Source organism: Balaenoptera ricei, chromosome 16, assembly GCF_028023285.1.
Source record: "Balaenoptera ricei isolate mBalRic1 chromosome 16, mBalRic1.hap2, whole genome shotgun sequence".
NCBI classification, from domain to species: domain Eukaryota; kingdom Metazoa; phylum Chordata; class Mammalia; order Artiodactyla; family Balaenopteridae; genus Balaenoptera; species Balaenoptera ricei.
The window spans coordinates 60,005,942-60,020,790 of record NC_082654.1 but is presented as its reverse complement, the minus strand read 5'-3'; the positions used below and the strand labels follow the sequence as shown (position 1 = coordinate 60,020,790).

At 42.4% G+C, this 14,849-nt stretch overlaps 1 protein-coding gene across 1 annotated transcript in view; it reads left to right on the top strand.

Moving 5' to 3' along the window:
- Positions 1-11,851, top strand: part of KAT6B (lysine acetyltransferase 6B) — a 178,538-nt gene extending 166,687 nt beyond the window's left edge. Inside the window, 5 exon segments of the mRNA XM_059899109.1 lie at positions 950-1,181; positions 1,499-1,658; positions 2,244-2,573; positions 4,841-5,132; positions 7,799-11,851. Coding sequence (XP_059755092.1) covers positions 950-1,181; positions 1,499-1,658; positions 2,244-2,573; positions 4,841-5,132; positions 7,799-10,335 — 3,551 coding nt within the window. The 3' untranslated portion in view covers positions 10,336-11,851.
- Positions 11,852-14,849: the final 2,998 nt, after the last annotated feature.

Below are 14,849 nucleotides of genomic sequence, written 5' to 3'. Positions count from 1 at the left end.
TTGATGTTTGTTTAAATTTAGGAAGTTCATGAAGGTGAGGCTGTTGAAATAGATAATTAGAGCAAGGTAGACATCATTAGTTTATAACATTTCTTCTCTACTCCATAAGTGGCTCTTAATTACCGAGACAGCCGCCAGCTTTCATTCATTACCTTCAAGTGGGTTTAAAGTTTTTCTCATTTTAAACTTCCTCTGCCAAGGAACCTTCACAGCAATGCTGTCGAGTGCGCGTTCAAAAGCTTACCGTGCTCAGGGCTTTTCTGAGTTCACATGAAACTGTGTGTCTTAAGGAGGTTGTTTTGCTTTAATTTGTAGGAGCAACGGTTGGATTATAAATTAATTTCCATGAAAGAGGTGAAAATAGAGCTAGTGGAGCTGGTATGAGTTGCAGCAGTTGACTTAAAAGACATTCTCTTATTAGTCCTAAAACAAAGCTTCAGATCAGCCGCTAGTTAAATGTAACAAGCAATATAGGATCTCAGTCAACAGAGGCCCTTCTCTTTTATTAAGACCCAGCTGTCAAAGGGTCATTCGGTCCTTCCTGTGGAAAACAACTCGCCCATTAATGTTTGGGGTGGTCCCTCGACAGGATTTCTGAGTGAGTGCCTGACATTTAGTTTTTGAAAGGATCTAAAGCTGGGGCACTTGGACGTTGAGACTTATCAGAAGTAATGTGTTCAACCTTAGCTTCGTTAAATATGCCACAGTGTATGTCTGGAATGCTGCCACCAGCTACGTGAATTGACTTACAGGGCTGCTATAAAAGATTCAGGAGCATAAACGTCGTGGAGATCAAATCACTGTAGCTGGGAAGAGACTATACATAAAATTAATGCACTTCTCTGATGTGATGTTTTTACCTTGTTGCTACTTATATTATTTCAAGTGGCCCCTGTTCCAATGTCTGAAAACACCACAGTGAGGTCCACTTTTGCTTTTTCTGCCCTAGGCTATTTGCTTTCTAGAAGAGAAGGCCAAGCAGGATCTCCTGAAAAGCCACTCTCTGATCTGGGCCGTCTCTCCTACCTGGCCTACTGGAAGAGTGTCATCTTAGAATATCTCTACCACCACCATGAGCGGCACATCAGCATCAAGGCCATCAGCAGAGCTACGGGCATGTGCCCGCATGACATCGCCACCACTCTGCAGCACCTCCACATGATTGACAAGAGGGACGGCAGGTGAGTACTGGTGCCCTGGGCGACCCGGCTGCCTCTTAAGCATCTTACATAAGAAAAGGGTCCCTAAAGTTAGGTGGCTTCATTCCAGTTAAAGGTAAGAGGTTCCCCAACGGTATTATCAAAACCTTTCTCCTAAAAAGAAAACAGGAAATGACCCTTTTTTGCTGGCCAGATTTCAATTTGCTGTATCCTTTCATTGATGAGCTTTCTGGCTTTTCCTAACCCAGGTAATATTAGTGCTAGCATACGTCAATATGTGAAGGTGAAATGAAATTTCAGCTGTTGATTGCACTTTGTTCTGCCTCCTCACATTACAGATTTGTCATCATTAGACGGGAAAAGTTGATATTGGGCCACATGGAAAAGTTGAAAACCTGTTCCCGGACTAATGAGCTTGATCCAGAGAGTCTGAGGTGGACCCCAATTTTAATTTCTAATGCTGCAGTTTCTGAAGAAGAACGAGAAGCTGAAAAAGAGGTAATTTGGCTTCATCAGCCTAAGTTGTGTAACTTCAATCTTGTAGCATTCTGAAGCTAAGAAAGTCATTAACATCATTGTCAAAAGCTTGGTTATCTAGAGAGCTCGTGAAATGATATAGCACTAATTTATCCTAACTGAGGTTGCATGGTAAGACATAATTTTATTGAGTATGAAAAATGAAACATTTATCATTGATCACAAAGCAGCATTTTTCACTACTGACAGCATGTAATCAGATCAAATTTGGTGCTGAGCTCCAAGGCTGCAATGTCAATCGATTCTTTGTGTTTATGAACTTGCTTAAAGTGCTCCATGCCAGTGAGCATGTAATGTAGTGATAAAGGACTCAAACCAATTCGCTGCATCATTAATACTGCTAAATATCCCATGAAACCCAATCTTCTTTGATTTGTTATCCTAACTGATGCAAAAGAATTCTGAGATGATGCAGCTGGAATGCTGCTTGGCTGGCTGACTATCCTGATCAGAAATGACTTAGAGATCCTTTGCCTTTTATCCTTAGAGGCTCTGGCTGTGTAACTGCCCTCTCACTAGCCCGCTATTTTTACCCTCCCCCCTTAGGCTGAGCGGCTAATGGAACAAGCTAGCTGCTGGGAAAAGGAGGAGCAAGAAATCCTGTCATCTAGAGCTAACAGTAGGCAATCACCTGCAAAAGTACAATCGAAAAATAAATATTTGCATTCCCCGGAGAGCCGGCCAGTGGCAGGGGAGCGAGGGCAGCTAATGGAGCTGTCTAAAGAGAGCAGTGAAGAGGAAGAGGAAGAGGAGGAAGAGGAGGAGGAGGAAGAGGAAGAGGAGGAAGAGGAGGAGGAGGAGGAAGAAGAAGAAGAAAATATTCAAAGCTCTCCTCCAAGGTTGACTAAACCACAGTCAGTTGCCATAAAGAGAAAGGTATGTGTCTGTTTAGATTTTCCGTCCAAGTCAGTTTCAATCACATGTTATTTATCATTGCAAACATTCTATCTATTAGTATTTGTTTCACTCTCCATTCTTTAGATGTAGTTTATTTGTATCCAGTCCCACTGATCATGTATCGTCATCGTTTAGCTTACAGTCATGATTGTGTTTATTCTTTGTGGTTTGTTAATGCTGTGACAGGAAACCAGGGACAGGCAGGCTTGCTAGTCTGGTAGTTACTGCCACCTGCTGGTTCATGGGACTGGAGTAAATCAGGCTATGGGAACAGAAAAGGGCCCAGGGGAGCACTTAAACCACACTTCAGTGAATTTTGATGAAAACACCAAGGCAGAGAGAGGATAGGAGACTTGTCCAAGGTCACACAACTCTTTAGAGATGGAGGCAGAACCAGATGAGTGCTCAGACTCCAAGCCCAGCACTCCTGATGCTATTTCTTGTTCTTGGCATAGAATTGTTAGAAGGTATTTTAAGCCCTTCAGTTTAATGCTATTTTGCTTTATGCAAGTACACATTACTGAAATGTCTCATATCTTAGTAGCCTGGTGGTTTCTCTAGATACACATACCCTGTGCAGAAAGTAAAAAATTGATTTTGTCTTTAGGTAACTGCTCAACCCAGAGCTGATATCTTTGTCTTTAGTATCTATCTGTGACATAGAGAGGGACCAGACACTGTAGGATAGCCAAGACTAATAGTGACAGAGCAAGTTAAGGCTGTGCCCCAAGGCCACCCTATGTGGTGTCTGTCAAAGAACCTGCTGTTCTGACTCCCAGCTTGGCGTGCCTTTATCTAAGCCTGGCAATCTTCTAGTGGAAGGGCAGCTGTGGGGAGGTGCTAGAAAGGAGCATCCCATAGAGTGGACTTTAGGCTTATGAATAAGATTTTGATTTCTTACAAGGAAAATGTATTCATGCATTATGTATACAACAAAAGAAATTTGTTTTAAAAACATAAAAAACCAGAATTATCCAAGGCATGATAAATGCCTACTATCATATAAATGGACTCAACCTAAAGAAAACCAGTTCTGTATATTGGCTATACTTATGTTTGGGAAAATTCTAATGGATTAGGGAGAGAGCAGGCCAGCTGGGGGGATTAATAATTTTAAGTGTTAAATTACAGAATGTGACTATCAGGATTTATATGTGCACTTCAGTGAACATTCAGACAGTTAAAAATGTGAGACACGATAATTCTTGGATACATTTTACTTAGAGTTTGAGTTTTAACCAAGCATATTGAACCCTTCTTTGCAATGTATTTTCAGTAATTTTTCAGACCCATTATTGACAGATTACATCTTAGCAGCAAATCTGCCTATTCTTCTTATATTTGAATTTTGTATCATTGAGTACTTTTTGCTTGGAAAAAAAAAAGCATTTTATATTTGCAATTATGGAGAGTCATTTGTGCCAACCCGTAGAACAATTAGAAAAAAAATTTTATATCTTATGTAAATAAGACACTTTCCACATGTCTTTAGATTTTCTTTAGATGCCATCTATGTTAAAATATTTTGGGGAATTCCCTGGCGGTCCAGTGGTTAGGACTGCGTGCTTCCACTGCCAGGGGCTAAGATCCCACAAGCCTCGCGGAACGGCCAAAAAAAGAAAAAAAGTAGAATTATCAGTGATATCCCTGCAGCCACCAATACATGACTCTAACATTGTAAACAGAGTAATTCTTTCTTCAAGTACCCTTTCTTCTTTTGCATCATTCCTGACGTCCTATGAAATGGGGAACAAGTAGGCTAGTCTTGTACACCATCATATATCTTACAGTGCTTTGCACGTAGTAGGTGCTCCTTGAACAGTTATCAAGTATTAAAATGCGTGACCCAGTGGCTAGTTGATTGTTGAAACGATTATAGAAACATTGGTGTCCATGATGACTTAATCACTGTGATATACGGGATTTTGAAGCCAGCAGGTACTACTGGAAAATATATGCTAGAAAAGCAAACCTTAGCTTTTAAAATCTACAGTTCAGCTGCTAGGATGTTCCCTCTCAAAGCATCTGCTTGAGTAAACAATTGTTTTATTTGGAAAGCACTTGCCTCTGTAGTAGGAGCCCGAGAGGGATGTTAAACATCAAATGGAAGGTTAAGTACAAAGACATTACGGAAGTTTTTACGTGTAAGAGTCTCAGACACGCGTTCAGTACATGTTTGCTGCATATCGACTCAACACTGTAATTTCTCATGAGCTCTGATGTATTATGTTTGGCATTAATTTCAGAGGCCTTTTGTGCTAAAGAAGAAAAGGGGTCGTAAACGCAGAAGGATCAACAGCAGTGTAACAACTGAGACCATTTCAGAGACGACAGAAGTACTGAACGAGCCCTTTGACAACTCAGACGAAGAGAGGCCAATGCCACAGCTGGAGCCTACCTGTGAGATTGAAGTAGAGGAGGATGGCGGGAAGCCAGTGCTGAGAAAAGCATTCCAACATCAGCCTGGGAAGAAAAGACAGACAGAGGAAGAGGAAGGAAAAGACAATCATTGCTTTAAGAATGCTGACCCTTGTAGAAGTAAGTGGAGGAATTATAAAAACCTTACCCTTGTGAATATCTGTCTATTATTGCCAAAAAGCAGGCACCTGAATTCTACCCAAAGGCATTTCTGAGGCTGTACCGACCCACCAGAAATAAGTGCTCATCTGTCCTTTCTCATTCATAAAAGGTTCTATCCCTTCTTCCTGGAATTGGATTTTTATGTTCAACAACTTTAGAAGTTTAACATAGACCAGAACATCCCTCTAGGTGGGTTCATCTTACTTTCCAGAAATTGGCTTATCCTCAAAAATTTTGAAGTCTGTCAATAAGAAACGCATTGCAATTCCTTGATTCTAATATGTACTTGTTTTCACATTTAACATTTCTGAAATCAGGGTATATATTATTATTGATGTGAGCACTGAATGCAGTCGTTTCTTTTTTCCTGAAAAACAAATATTAGTAAATTGATGATGTATCCTATAATCAGTGGTGTCTTTGTATATGTTCTTACCAAGAATCATCTAAAACCTACCCACACCATCACTATTAGCTTTGATAATATAGGATAATGTGGAAATCAAGAGATTATCCTTCCTTTCAAATTACTGTTTTACAGTTGCTCTTGGCAGGGACACCCCACCCCATCCTCTAAAAAAAATATTAAACACCACTGACTCCTCTTTGATGCCCTATTTAAAAGAAACCATCCCTTGCCTGTCAGGCTGGGAGCTTGAGCTTCCAGCTCAATCATGAGTATTTGTGGGACAGTCTGTACTCTACAGTGGAAACGACTCTATTCAAAACCTTACTTTATTTCAGTCTAGAGAACAGGCCATCTCACGTCCCTGGAAACCACAGGTTATCACTCTTGCCTTTGAAAAGCCACAGTTTTAAGAACATGAGCAAGCAGCTCCTTGACTTTCTTAATTAACAAGAATACTGTTGCCACATACATACTTCGCTGAGGCAGTGACATTTCACCCTGGGTATAGAGGAACCAAGCCTTGTTTGTTAGTTTCCTTAAACAAATAAACATACAAAAACAACTGCAGAAAGAGGTCATTTTTTTGGTGTGGAATTTGAGCCTTATTTCCGCTTCTTAGCTGTCTTCTCGGGAGCCTGTACAAGAATCATCACTGCCTTCATGCTCCACTTTGTGCCACTTGCCTTTAAAAATTCCAGGTTGCCATATTATACCTGATTCCTTTCAGGATCTTCTTTCTTAAAAAATAATTATTGGAAAACTCATCTTCTGACTTAGAGGGGTTTCCTACAAACGCTGATAGGTCTAGTAGCACGTGGAATAAGAATGTGGAATCCGAGGTCATTGGCATGCCTGTTGCCTGTCCATATGTATAGACATATGAACATAGTGAGATGTCTATTAACTGGAGATTGTACTTTGCACTTCTGAAGGAATCAGTCTACAGCACCGTATCTTTTCAGCTAGCCAATTTGAATGTAATACATTCAGGTAAGTTTACGTGTAATCCTTTTATTACATAAATGAGCTAAGAGCTTACCCTGTTCTGCACTGATTGGATTAGATATCCAATTTGGCAAACGGGATCTCTGTTCCACACTGATTATTAGATCTTGTTTTTGTTCTCCAAAATAGTGTTTCTAATAAGGCTATTTCTCTTTGTGAAGCTTTTCCTTTAAATTGACCCCTCTAGGAGATCAGTATAATCTTTAATTTTATAAAGATCTTAAGACTTGGGTGTTTTATATTTGTATTTATTCATATATTTACTTGTTTGCTTGCTTATATTTATATAAATATATTTATAATATATATATTTACATATTTATATTCATATGTGCATATAGGTACAGTAAAAATAAGGTTAGCTGAGCTAAAATGAACTTGACAGTTATGGTTTGTTTCTTATTTAATATTCAAACCATACATTTGCACATTGATCCAAAATGCAATGTGGATAGAATTAGTGATAAAAAGAATACCTGTATTTTAAATGTTCAATAATTTCATGGTAATTACATTATAGTTTGTGTCATCCAGAAATGATGATCCTGGAGTAGATTACAGATGTATTTATGTTCTGGTTATTTAGTTATTTATTCATTTGTTTCAGAGGTACATAGTTTATTTTTATGCCAGAGAGAACATTCAAATCAAAGTAAATAATGTCATCTGAGATCATTTCAATCCAGTAAATGTCCACAAGCTGAAGTTCACTTTCTCAGGATAAATATGCAAGTTAGACTTCTATTCATTTCTCCTGTACAGTGGTGATTGGGATATGAGCTAACTTTAACCCTTTCCCCTGCATTTCCTAATTTGCAAATATTCAAATTGATTCTTTTCACATTGTGGAATTCCAGGCTTTTGTATCAGAGAGTATCTTGCTTGTCAAACTCACATAAGTTTAGTATAGTGGCCTGTATCCATGTGCTTCCTATAAAAAGCACAACTTTCTGTTAAGAGTGGGTTGTGTGTGGAGGTGTGTGGTGTGTGCACCATATATTGTTTTCCAGGCCTAGGTTATTTACTCCGTTTATACCACAATATTATTCTGTATTAGGTTTGACTGTGTCGTTAGCATCAACTCTTAAAATGCTAAATTGAAAGCAGCATGTGCTAAATTATTTAGAAAAATGAATTCAAGTTGTTCGTGGTGATGCTTTCTAAGATTTTATTTTCCTTCCTCTCTCTTTCTCTCTGTCTCCTCACTAAGACAATATGGATGATGATGCAAATAACTTGAAAGAAGCCAGTAGAGACAATCCTGAACCTCTAAAGTGCAAACAGTGGCCAAAAGGAACAAAGCGTGGTCTATCTAAGTGGAGACCAAACAAAGAGAGGAAGACTGGATTTAAACTGAACTTGTACACCCCGCCAGAAACACCCATGGAGCCCGATGACCAGGTAACAGTGGAAGAACAGAAGGAGACTCCAGCAGACAAAACCAGCCCTGCTCCCACCAGGACTGAGGAGGAGGTCAAGGAAGCCGTGGAACCCCTGCTGCCTGGGGACGAAAACAGAAGGGAGGAAGCGTGTGCACCTGTAAGTCCAAATAAATCGCCAGGTGAAAAACCTGAAGACGATCTAATCAAACCCGAGGAGGAAGAGGAGGAGGAGGAGGAGGAGGAGGAGGAAGAGGAGGAGGAAGAAGAAGGAAATGTAGAAAAAGACCCCTGTGGTGCCAAAAGTCAGGAAAGAGAGGAGCCCGAAGTCTGCACGGACAAAGAAGACCCTGTGCATTTGGATGATCATGAAGAGGAGGAGGAAGAGGATGAAGAGCCATCTCACAATGAGGGGCATGATGCAGACGATGAAGATGACAGTCACATGGAGTCTGCCGAATCGGAGAAGGAAGAACGCCCAAGAGAAGCCTTCAAAGAAGTACTGGAAAACCAGGAGGCTTTTTTAGACCTTAGTGTGCAGCCTAATCATTCAAACCCAGAGGTCCTAATGGACTGTGGCGTTGACCTTACAGCTTCGTGTAACAGTGAACCTAAGGAGCTTGCTGGAGCCACTGAAACTGCCCCTGAATCTGATGAGGAACCCACAGGAGAACAGGCACAGGAGCAGGACCAAAAGAACAGTGAAGAAGTAGATTCTGAGTTCAAAGAGGGAAACACAGCAACCTTGGAAATCGACTCTGAGACCGTCCAAGCGGTTCAGTCCTTGACCCAGGAGAACAGTGAACAGGACGATACCTTTCAGGATTGTGCCGAGACTCAAGAGGCCTGTAGAAGCCTACGGAACTACACCCACGCAGACCAAAGCCCACAGATCGCCGCCGCTCTAGACGACTGCCAGCAGTCAGACCACAGCAGCCCAGTTTCATCCGTCCATTCCCACCCCAGCCAGTCAGTACGTTCTGTCAACAGCCCAAGTGTCCCTGCCCTGGAAAACAGCTATGCCCAAATCAGCCCAGATCAAAATGCCATCTCAGTGCCATCTTTGCAGAACATGGAAACCAGTCCAATGATGGACGTCCCATCCGTTTCAGATCACTCACAGCAAGTCGTAGACAGCGGGTTTAGTGACCTGGGCAGTATTGAGAGTACAACTGAGAACTACGAGAACCCCAGCAGCTATGATTCCACGATGGGTGGTGGCAGCATTTGTGGAAACGGTTCTTCACAGAACAGCTGCTCCTATAGCAACCTCACCTCCAGCAGTCTGACACAGAGCAGCTGCGCTGTCACCCAGCAGATGTCCAACATCAGTGGGAGCTGCAGCATGCTGCAGCAGACCAGCATCAGCTCTCCCCCGACCTGCAGCGTCAAGTCTCCTCAAGGCTGCGTGGTGGACAGGCCCCCAAGCAGCAGCCAGCAGCTGGCTCAGTGTAGCATGGCAGCTAACTTCACGCCGCCCATGCAGCTGGCTGAGATCCCCGAGACCGGCAGTGCCAGCCTTGGCTTATATGAACGGATGGGTCAGAGTGATTTTGGGGCTGGGCATTACCCCCAGCCATCAGCCACCTTCAGCCTTGCCAAACTACAGCAGTTAACTAATACACTTATTGATCATTCATTGCCTTACAGCCATTCCGCTGCTGTAACTTCCTATGCAAACAGTGCCTCTTTGTCCACACCATTAAGTAACACAGGGCTTGTTCAGCTTTCTCAGTCTCCACACTCCGTCCCTGGGGGACCCCAAGCACAAGCTACCATGACCCCACCCCCCAACCTGACTCCTCCTCCGATGAATCTGCCACCGCCTCTTTTGCAACGGAACATGGCGGCATCAAATATTGGCATCTCCCACAGCCAAAGACTGCAAACCCAGATTGCCAGCAAGGGCCACGTCTCCATGAGAACCAAATCGGCATCTCTGTCACCAGCCGCCGCCACCCACCAGTCGCAAATCTATGGGCGCTCCCAGACTGTAGCCATGCAGGGTCCTGCACGGACTTTAACGATGCAAAGAGGCATGAACATGAGTGTGAACTTGATGCCATCCCCAGCCTACAATGTCAACTCTGTGAACATGAACATGAACACTCTCAATGCCATGAATGGGTACAGCATGTCCCAGCCGATGATGAACAGTGGCTACCACAGCAATCATGGCTACATGAATCAAACACCCCAATACCCTATGCAGATGCAGATGGGCATGATGGGAACCCAGCCATATGCCCAGCAGCCAATGCAGACCCCGCCCCACAGTAACATGATGTACACGGCCCCCGGGCATCACGGCTACATGAACCCGGGCATGTCCAAACAGTCTCTCAATGGGTCCTACATGAGAAGGTAGGCAAAATGGGCAGTCACAAAACCCCTGGGCATCACTCTCGGATTGATCTGCACAAATACCTTTGAAGAGTACGATTTCAAAACCAGCAATTGGTGTGAATGCAAAAACATTTGTTGGCACCATTTATTTAAAAAAAAAAAAAAAAAAAGCTGTATGCAGCAGAAAGCCTTATACAAGTTGTTTTTCTTTCTTCTTTTTTCTTTTTTCCTTTTTCTTTTTTGGTACCTTTGTTTCTGTTACTTTTATATGAAATTCTCTGCAAAGGAAGGCCTCTCTTTGGACTACAGTTTGGAGGCAGCCACTTGCTGTGCCTGCTTCCATTAAACAATGTGGATATCAAGCCCCGTGCCCCAGCCCACCCCCAATTATCTGTTTTAATACTGAACCTAGAGTTTTTTTTTTTCTTCCCCGTCTACTCCATGTAAATGCCTTTAGCATTTCAGTTATTGTATATTTTGTTTGAGGTGACACTTCAGCATGCCGCTAATGTCTTTGTTAGTGACAGTGCATTTTGTAGTACTGTACAAGTGTTGTGCTAACGGTAAGCCATTTCTTAAGTTTTTTGCCTTGATTAGGGTGCCCTAATTTGAGGGTTTAAAAAAAAACTATATTTTTGTTAATTATAAAACTGTAAAGAGCTATAAAAGCTATTCCCATTTGGTTAGTCAAAAGGGTTTTATTGCTAAATGTTTGGTGTAAAGTTGAGACCCTTTTCCATTTTGGTGACAGATTTCTTTGGGGAAAAAAAGGCAGCTTTCTGTTTTATAAATGCAGACTTCTGTTTATTGAATGAAGCATATCTCAGTGTTTATCTGTCAGGTTTTGAAACATTTCATATATGTCCAAATACTTGGCAGGATTTAAAAAAAAATAGTGAATTTGGTGTAAAGTTGCTATTTTATGGAAATGCCTCTAACTTTACATTTTCATTCCATCTGTAGATTTTTCTATCTTTATAAAATATTGGAGTTATTTTTTAAGGAAAAATAGAGAAGTAGCTTGTGAATAGCTCAAACTAAGCTTACAAATCGCATGTAAAAAAGCAAAAAAGTTATTTGTGTCTGTTTATATTGCTTCCTTTTTTGTAGCCTTTGTACCTGTACAGGGTGACTGTAAGGGCCAAGCAGGAGAGGCGTAATCCTTGTATAAAATAGGAGCCAGCGACACTCTTGTATTTATCTGTTCTCTTTTTAGTCAGTCACTTCAAAAAAAAAAAAAAAAAAACAAAAACAAAAAAAGCTGTACATTTTAACATAAAATAAATTATGATGAGCCATTTTTAGCCTCTTGTGTCCTGTCATATTATGATTGATAGAGAATGACCAATTGAACTGTATCATGTGTCACATCTCAGAACACATACACATTTTGGGAAAATAAATTATTTAGTGTAAATCGGAGTTAAGAGATTTTCTGATTTGTTTTGACTTTGTGGGAGGGGGTTGGCAATAAATAAGAGTAATATCTAATAAAACCATCACATATACCAAATACCTATTTAATAAATTAATTTATAATGGATTTTAATGCTTTTCATGAAAGTTTATTTTATGCTAGTGCATACCTTCTGTATGCCAATCATTGTCTTTAAAATAAAGTGAATTTGTTTTTTTCTTTTTGACTTTGATCTTCATTTGCAAAGGGATCCTGCCCAAATATCCAGCTGCCTCATTTATACAGTCTGTATAAACTCCCCTCAGGGCCTAGTCCAGTGGTAGCAAACTTCATTTTTTTAAAGATGAATACAAAAAACACCCAATTTGGACTTGTATGTTTGAAAAATCATTTTCTTGAAAAAGGCGTGAAAGTTTTGCTCTGTTGTGAATGAGTGATTGGATGTTATTTTTTAGAATCTAAAGTTTAGATTCTAAAAAAGAAAAAAAAAGGTCATTGTTCACAGACGTTATCTTACGGCATTCAGAGAAAGTTCTGTCTGACCGTTAAAACATTTGCTTATTCAAGTGACAGGCCTTGAAATGAATGCTTGACTTGGCACCCACGTGGAAAGGAGGACAGGACATACGGCCCCGAGTCACAGGTCCCGATGGAGGGAGGCTGCCCGGCAGGGTTTTGCCTTCTGAACTCACCCTGATTATCTTTTCCCACAGTTACGAAGCAGTCTGGGCTTAGTGTCAAGATTTTATCTTTTGGTCCCTTCTCCCCACAACTGCATAGCCAGTGGGGGGAATACCTGTAGTGGCTGAGGAGGGCTTCCAAGAAGACGCGTCTGCGAGGGCTGTCATCACCACGGGGAGAAGAGAAGCTTTAAGGTGCTTTGCTGGTAGGAAAGGAAACCTCTCATCCCCCTTCAGAGCGGGAAGCGATGGTGTTGCTGCCTGTTGGAATCAACTGCTGGCATCTGTTCGGGAGCTGCTGAGGATCTTAGCAGCCCAGTGGATCCACACCTCAGGCAAGAGGCTGCCCCAGCCTGGAAGCGGGGGCGGGGGCGGGGGCGGGGTGGGGGGACCTGCTAACCAGCTGAAGGGAAACCAGGCAGAACCTCCCACAGGCCCCACCTTGAAACCTCATGTTTGGTCTCTTCTCTTGGGTTAAGTAAGGTTCTTCGGGAACTGAGATGGTCCTCTGTTCCATGTGTTGCAATGGCTTGTAACCACACGCTTGTGGTTTGTGTGGCATCTGGGCTTCCCCCACTCTGCCTGCCTCATAGTCCTCCCGGGAACTTGAGGACAAGTCCCAGTCACTGCCCCAGACCTGCCGCACCAGAATTTAAGAACAGTACTGGGGACTCCTTGTGTTTCACAGGCTCCCTAGGGATTGCGGCATAGCCAGAAAGGGGAGCCCCTCTGCTGGCCCTAAGTCCTAACGGTCATTGACAGAAGGGAAAGGCTTGGTATAGGAGGGAAACTGCTGATCTGAGGTGGCCTCAGATCACCCTGCCCGCTGCTCTGCACTTCCTTACTCTCACTTAGAGAAATCAGCTCAGCCTTAAATGTGACACCAGCGATCTGGGAGAACAGGAGCTTGGATTCATCAGGACTGAAACAGAGTCACCATTAGGTGAAATTCATCAGCAGGCCACATCTTGTAAACCCAGTAATGTGTTCTTTCATTTATAAGAGGCTTAACAAGTGGTTGTCAGTTGCAGCCTTTATTTTTTACCGGCACAGGTGGTGCCTGCCCAGGTGTGAAGGCATCAGCTTTCCTCGCCAACATTACGTTTTAGAGACAATGGCTCACAAATAGTATCACAAAAATAATGACTCACAAACATCCACCCTATGTAGGAAATGGGGCAGTTTCTCCAATTTACACATGAGGGGATTGAGGCTCAAACAAGCTAACCTAATTGCCCAAACACACTCAGCTGAAATCTGTGAGCAGAAACAAACTCGGTTCTCTCCAAATCACAGCCCTTTGTCCTAGAACACTTCACTCTGGGAAAAAGCCCTAACTTGTCATCTCTCTGATTTAAAGGCTTAGGTAACAAATACATGATGCTTTTAAAGTTGTTAGGTGCTCTACATATATAGGTCACTTTGTTGTTACAAGCAGTACTGGTTTACAGTACAAGTACTGTTATATTATGAAGCAGGACCTTCAATTTCTCAGTACCCACACTCCTGGTTTTCCTTCCCCCTCCTCCATCTTTCCTGGATCTGCCTCCCAACAAACAAACACTGAGGCCTGGGGCTCCCTCTCTGTTTTCTCTCATTATCTCACCCAGTACAATGACTTCCAACACCACCTCTATGCAGATAACGCCCAGGAATTATGTCTCTAGTAGTGGACCTTCCTTTGAGCTCTCTCTAGATTCAAGGTGAAATGACATGGGACGCCTTTTGTATGTCTTAGACATGATATAACTGGTGATGTCCAGCCCCCTACCCCCATTTCTGGCCCTGTCAACCCCATCTCAGTATTAAGGCACCACCAAGAAACCGAATCACTATCTTCCAAGTCTCTCGCCCCTCCCAGCAGGTTCTGTGTATTCCCCAAGATAATTCCAAAATAATCTTGAATACTAGTCCCCTGGCACTATCTTAGTCCAGACCATCTTCCTCCTTCCTGTCAACAGTTCCACAACCTCCTTACTGGTTGCCTCCTCCCTACAGTCCATTCTCTCTACTTCAGTCAGGGTGATATTTTTTTCTTTCCAGAATGATCTTCTTAAAACAGATCAGACCATTCCGCTGCTTAAAATTCATCGGTGGTTCTTATTTGCACTTGGAATAAAGTCCAATCTCTCTACCCTTCTGCGTCCACCTGCGCTCTCACCCACAAGCTCCAGCTTCACTGATGGGCAGTTCCTGAAACACACCACCTCAGGTTAGAAACACATCTCTTTGCCACTTTGGTGCCACTTCACCTGTGCTGTTCCTCAGCCTAGAATGTTCCCTCCCCATTTGGCAGGTGCTCTCCTTCAAGTCTCAGCTCATCCCATCCGCTCAGGTCTTCTTCAACCACCCCATCTTATTAAAAAAACAAAAACCTTCTGTTCTTCCTTTCTCCTACCCCTGGCTCCCATCTTAAAGAGACCAGACCTCCAACTTCTG